The 7,223-nt window shown below is 30.9% G+C and overlaps 1 protein-coding gene across 2 annotated transcripts in view; it reads right to left on the minus strand.

Moving 5' to 3' along the window:
- Positions 1-366: 366 nt before the first annotated feature.
- LOC117180305 (protein vestigial) overlaps positions 367-7,223 on the minus strand; it is a 194,851-nt gene continuing 187,994 nt past the window's right edge. For both annotated transcript variants that reach the window (XM_033372730.1, XM_033372729.1), the window contains exon 6: positions 367-1,310. In XM_033372730.1, the coding sequence (XP_033228621.1) occupies positions 1,264-1,310 (47 nt within the window). In that variant the 3' untranslated portion in view covers positions 367-1,263. The remainder of the gene's footprint in view (positions 1,311-7,223) is intronic.

Here is a 7,223-nt window from a genome sequence, read left to right on the forward strand (position 1 = left end):
ATTAAAACTCACTGATAAGGGTCACCATTATGGGCCGAAACATACGTTTGTTAACTTAAATTAATTATTATCTCACTACAATTTAAAAGTGGATCAAAAGTGAAAATTTGTAGAAAAACTGCAACATACGAGAATCACTGTAAGAGAATATTTTATAAATAATAATAACTTGTTCTTAAACACTTACTTTTGTTAACTTGAATCAGTTATTAATCCACGATAACTTGAAAAGTAGAAAATTGTATTCATTGTTTTTATTTATTCATTATTTATAATTGTATTGTATTGTATTGTATGTATAATTGACCAAAAGTGGAAAATTGTTTAATTTTTCGTTCATACAATGTGCATATATCATATTTATACATTATTAGATTGAAAATAATCTAATTATGTATATTTAAATGATTTTCATGGACATACTGATAGTCTTTAAATAGGAATAGATATAAGTTGGAAGACAAAGAGATTATCTCCAGTGAGGGATAGGTGTCGCTGCACACTGGAAGGGGAAGGGTACGTAGGTAGCCGTGGAGGAAATGACGACTGCCCGTTTTCTACTACTCGTACTTGTCTGTTTGCTTACCAAACTCGACGTGAATAAGGTTACCCCAGCAGGGGTCTTTGGTCCACAGCAGGTCAAAGTAAGGAAATGTACAGACTTTAAACTTTGTAATTAGCGATTTGGAAATAGCATAATCCGCATCTACGAATTTTTCTGATCCCAATGATATATTGCTTGCCTAGGAAAGTTGAAAATTTAAAGAAGTTTAATCGCAGAAACTTTAGCTCAATATTCAATTCGATATTGCTTACTTCCCCAATTTTCAAACTTTATAGAAAAATGACAACAAAAGTAATAAATATTAAATTAAGATCAAGGGACCAATGAGAAGAGAACTTAATAAACTACGTATGAAAAAACGGGTAAGGACACTCCTCCATCCAGAAACGCCAACCCATATGCACGCCTAGAGGATCTTCTCTCAGGGAACAGAGTATAGTTATAATATTATTGAAGGAATTTTTGTCATAAATGAGATACATAAAGGCTTTTTTAATCGTTGATAAAGTGTTTAAAAATGTATTACAAAATTTTATTTTGTATCAAAAAATGCAATCAGGGGGGAACTCGTTCAAGGACGGCGTTTGGACCAACCATATTGCTTCTCGCATTTATTTTACTTAATTTTGCCTATGTATTTTTGACTTCACTTGTCCTTTATCAGTCAAGGATGAATCAAAATATACTGGAACTCAGTTCTAGAACCAATACATATCTTTGGAATCTTGAACTTGTGATTCGAGACCTGGAACAAAAAATGAAAATCATTTATTAATTAAAGAAAAAACGGTTCATTTTACTATATAAGAAGTGTGTTAAATAAATTAGCTCAGCTCCACATAATAATGTTTTGATATGAAAGGTATTTGTATGTGAGTAAATATAAATTTACTAATTTTCAAACTAAACAATTTTTCAATTGTAATCAAGGTTATGAATAATATTTGAGGAAATTTAAAATTAAATCAACCCTATTTTTCATGAAAGGGAAGAAACGTTTGATCAGAAGTTTTTCAGCGCGGAGAAGGCCCAGCCCCTTTCTTTCTCCACCTTTTTTTATCGTCCCTCTCAGGAAATTTCCGATAATTTTCCGGATGGTCGGACTCTCATCGAATAACACTCTAGACCCTTACACTTGATATCACTTCGCTTTAACATCTTTCGAGTGCTTGTATTGCTGTTTTTTTATACAAAGTGCTTGCACTCATCGGCACGCACGTGTCGCCACGTGCTTTGAAAGATCAGAATTCAATAAATGCAACCCAGGTAGCAAAAGATGCACACTGGCGATTGCTAGGCTATTGTCATCTCTTAATATCAAATAAATTTCTGTATTTAAATAATAAAATTTTATTTGAAAATATTTCTGTCTTATGCATAAGATATACGAAGAAGGTATTTCAAAGTATATAGCATACAAAACTTAAAAATGTCAATTTAATGTCTTTGAAATTAAATAAATATAACTTAGAAGTATATTAACAAGAAATATTAATAAAATTTATATTAGAAGAAATTTTTAGATTTATCTTTCAAAATTGTTTTATTAAAAATTAAAATATTCAAAAATTTTCAATTCAAAGCGTTCGAAATTGAACAAATCCACACTAAATTAAATTAATTCATTAAAAATTTGAATATTTGAAAACATTTTATTTATAAATAAAATCGCACTCAATTCAACTCGTATTTGAATGAATTTGGAATAAATTTATCCAACTAATAGCTGTATTTTTTAACACATTACAACTGAAGGGTGGTATTCCAAAAGGCAATAAACGCCATTTCTTCGAAAATGGGATTATTGTCTCCCATCGTTTAAGTAACTTCCAATACACATTGTGGTAATAGACTTCTTTAAAAATATATAAGTTTAAAACTATTTGCAACTTTTTTAAAGTTTTTATCACATGTTGCAACTTATTGCAATTTGTTTACAACTAAAGAACTACAAATGTAATTTTCTTTGCTTCTTTTAATTAAATAATGGAGCTTCAATAATCGCCTAACATTGTGAAGAGATGCACAACAAGCATAAAATCTTCCCCTTAATTTTGTCAGAACTTAATGATATTTTTCAATCCAAAAAATTTTGTCCCCTGAAAAATCACCAACAATCGTTTGACCTTTCGGAAAGCGATATATTAGTCGTTCTTATACATAAAATATATCTACACAAATAATGATTTTCAACCAAAATCCATAAATTAAAAAAATATGTAGACTCAGATATGAGTGCAAGGAGTGAAGTTCATATAAATAATTTTGTATTCCAAGCATGTATTCCATACGTTTAAGCAGACGCCTAGAATTAATAAAATAATAAATATTATTTTGTTCAGCCTATTTATTTAGGCACAATGAAATAACATGGAATAATAAAAGATTCGGATTTTAAAAAAGTAACAATGTTAGTTGCAGTAATGTTAGTAACAATGTTAGTTGCACTGAATGCATTAAATCTGAGACAATTGATGAATTGGATTTGATGAATTTGCGTACATAAGAATATCTTGTAGTAGATCTTTTAACATGAAAAAGTGTCAAGGATATGATCTAACGGACTTGGAAAAAATCCTTTCGTCTTGTTTCGACACTTTTCGACTGGGCTATGAGATTGGGATACAAGACAGTGTGCCAGAAATATCAGTGAAGTGATCTGGCTGAGGGATATCGAGATTTAAGATAAGTTTTGGTCCATCCGTGACGCTGTCGTAAAGAACATGAGATCTCAACTGAAATCATATGAACACTGTCCAACCGTCGACTCGTTCTTGTTGCCCAGCGGGCGCCATCACCAGTTCCGCACCCTCGCATCCGTCAAAAAAATTGCTTTCGCTTTCGAAAACGTACGACGATAAATAAATCTTCGACAAGTACTGGTCAGTTTATACATCAAGTCGAGATTATTAATTATTTCTCTATACCCCTTCAGAAGCAGTATTCTCATAACTTATACAATTTCAAAAATGTAATACGGTTTACTATTTTTTGTGATGAATATTATTTTAATATTATAAGTTATTCTTCCATGTAACGCAGGCATGATTTCGGCGTTTTATCAGCCTCTATTCAGTTCTGAAAGTAGCCGTTTATACGACAGGAGGACTGGATAGCAAATGCGCATGTTTAGTAGGTGATGCGCGTTTTTTGCTAAAGCGGTTTACTAAGAGGTCTTGATGAAAATCCCAAGTTTTCTAGAAATGACTACCATGCGTTCTAGAAATACTGTTAAAGAAAGTTACGAAAATCGTTTTTGCGTAGACCTACTCGCCATATTGTCTTTTAGAGCAACATTTTTAACAGCAAAATTAAAGCAGAGGAAATTCTGAGAAACTTTTTTTAAAAAACTGCTATCTCCAATATGTGCCGAGTTATGATTTTTCAAAGAACCCAGATCAAAAAAAGAGACTAAGACCCCCAGTTCTGAAGTTTCTATACTATAGTTATAACTCTTCAAAAAACACAATATTTTTTGCTATTTTGACTTATTTATATCCAAAAAAGTTTTTTCAAAACAACTCGCTTCATGCAAATTCTATAGAAAAACCTTAAGAGAATAAATGATAAAAAATAAATTTTGCGAAATATAAAATAATAAAATGTTTTAGCTCTTATTGGTCATGAAGTATGACGATGAAAGTTTGACCCTTTCCATTCGGAAAGCTCCGTATGTACTGGAAAATGTACTGCGACCGTATTTGAACATTTTGGTGGCATATCTGCATTTGTAGTTAATTACAAGTACACTTTTCTTCCTTTTTGTTAAAAAACAATAAATTGCTCAAGCATTGATTAATTAATACACTTTACAATATCAATTGTTTGCATACTTTATATATTTACTTTGTGAAAATTACTTCCAGAATATCTTTTGTCGAAAGTGAATGAAGAAGAAATACATCAATTAACTGGCTTTACATTGTTTATTTATTTTTTATGTAAAATGTTACTGAAGTTATTAGTTTTATGACGTTTTATTACTAGTTAAAAATGTTTAAAATCTTTCTTGTGTGAACAATGTTGGTCTATTTATTGCTTTTCGTATCTTGCAAAGTTTGACCGCAAAATGGAAATTTTTATTTTTTATCTGTTCTGACAAAAGTTGTAGGGTTTGGTTCAAGGTATCTAATGGTGACCTTAATTTTGACTTCAAGGTCATTTTTAAAGGTGATTGCTACACTTAAATGACCTGTAAATGATCCTTAGGGGTCATTTTGACCCAAGGTTAAAATACATATTTGAATGTAAAGTTTTCCGCTCTTTTCATTACCGGAACAAAAAATAGGGGATTTCCATTTTTAAAAATATTTTTACCTTGACACGACCTTCGAAAATGACCTTGGAGTCAAAGTCAAGGTCACCACTAGATTCCTTGGCCCAACCCCATAACTTTTGTCAGAAGTATTTTCTTGTATGATGCGATCCTTGAAAATTCTTCAGCGGTATCCATACTTTTGGAAAACCCTGTATATACGACAGCCACAACAACGACCATAAACAAACATGGACGTAAAAACTTTTTTTTCTGATTCAGAAGGCGTTAAAACGTCGACATTTGATCGAATCCCCAAAAGCCATTTTTCATATAAAACCAATACCTTCTCATTAGGATTTGAATGAAAAAAGTTGATTTTTTATTGTCTATTTTGTAATTTCATTTTCCACGATTGAAACAAAAACTACACGTCCTATACAAATATCATAAACAACAAAATTGTCGATCTCTGTTGGATGGATAATTTTTGTCTAATCATCTTTTTTCTTATGTTGCATAGTTTGATCACAAAATGGATTTTTTATTTTTTTTATATTTTGTGGGGCCAAATTTTGAATTTTCAATTTTTCATGACAATTCAAAAAGGTGTTATGATAAACTTGTAGGGCTTTCAAAAATCAAAGTTTTCCGTGCTTTACTTTTTTTTATATCGTGCGCTTTTAGCCTTTATACAATGTTTATTTTCGATTTTTCTTTTCTTTTATTTTTGTATTTTCATAATTCTATAACTTTGATAATTTTATTCATCGAAAATTCGTTAGGATAAATTGTTCCAATTTCCGAGTATTATGAACGGCCGTACATTGAATTTTAAAATCTGGAAACAGATGGTCTCAGAGATTCTCAAAATGCTTTAACGTTTTTTATGCAGTATACATAAGAGAATGGCAAGACGACAGATAGACGCCGGCGTAATATTTTTTTTTTAATTTCCGAGTTTAAAAAACTTAATATGCCCAAATCATGTTTTGATAAGACACGTCGTTCTTTTTTGGCACAAGGTACAATAAAATGTTTATTAAAAAAATTGTTTTTAAATTAGATTTGAAAATTGGCTTTTAATCTTTTTCTCGCGAGACACGTGATGAGAATGTGTTCGCTAAAGTGAAAAATTTTCAATTCTAAACCATTTTTCCTCGCATATGCGTAAAGGGCATCGTTGAATAAAATTTACGATAAAAAATGATCAAATCATTGATAAGTATGCGCGGCATTCCATTTCACATGAGCGCAATGTCCTATTGTAGGTGCAAAAACATAAAGCACCATATTGCAGTTAGTTCGAGGCAGGGTGTGGTTCTGAATTAAGATTTTTTTGTTTTGCAATTAAATCTTTATTTTAAATAATATCTCTGAATGCCGTAAAATGTCCATTATGTCCATTGTGGCATTTAAACCTGGGGATACATGTTTTGAGACATTTCTAATTTAAATTTTCAATTTAAAAATACTATAGAAAGGATATACATTTTCGAAAAATAGATACCACTATTGTAAATCCTGTTCAATTTTCTTTTAAATATATCAGTTACAAACTTAATTTGATTTCGTTTTTAAGCAATCACATTCAATTAAAACATTTTCTGAACATAATTTTAACACATCAAGAAATATCCGATGTAGAATGAAGGTCAATAAAGAATTTAAAAACTTGATTTTGTGAGTGGCAACGTTTCGTTATTGACCTTCCATTCTGAAGAGTACTTGATACATATAAACTAATGGTAAAAACTGATAAAAGAGATGTATTAGTTTAACGTTCTAAAAACGCCTTTGGGACATTCTTCCCTGTAAGCGTTATTTGCCCTGACACATATGACGTTTCTTAGGTATTCTAATGACGTATTTTTACATCAACCTCTAAAAAAAAATGTTCAGGATATGTTGTATATGTTCATGGTTGCATACAATAGGGTCCTACAGTAGGCCAATTTAGGGCAGTTTGAAGAAAATCGAAAGTCATTTGTTTTGGGCAGTGAGCTTGTATAAAATTCAATTCCTTTATATACATTTACAGCTTATAATTTAAAAAAATGGTTGATATGTATTGAGTTAATTATTTAGTAGAATTATCGACAGATACTATTCAAGGGATTCTAAATCCTGTCAGTATTAATATTTTCAGCTCACATTCCAGGAAAGTATCTGACTGCTACGGTTTATTAATGCAACCCGAGCCTTTAATAGTTAAAATAGTAGTTTTCCGTGCAGAAATTTCCAAATATTTTCCTTATTTCCGACTTGGGCCAGATCGGGCACATAATTCTGTGGATGTTAAATTGTGGGTCCGGATGCAATAAGGGCACATAAAATTTTTTCGTGCGAAAACGAAGTCCCCTGGAGGCTTTAGAAAAAATTTTCGAATTTTATTTTTCAAAA

The sequence above is a fragment of the Belonocnema kinseyi genome, chromosome 9 (genome assembly GCF_010883055.1).
Source record: "Belonocnema kinseyi isolate 2016_QV_RU_SX_M_011 chromosome 9, B_treatae_v1, whole genome shotgun sequence".
NCBI classification, from domain to species: Eukaryota; Metazoa; Arthropoda; class Insecta; order Hymenoptera; family Cynipidae; genus Belonocnema; species Belonocnema kinseyi.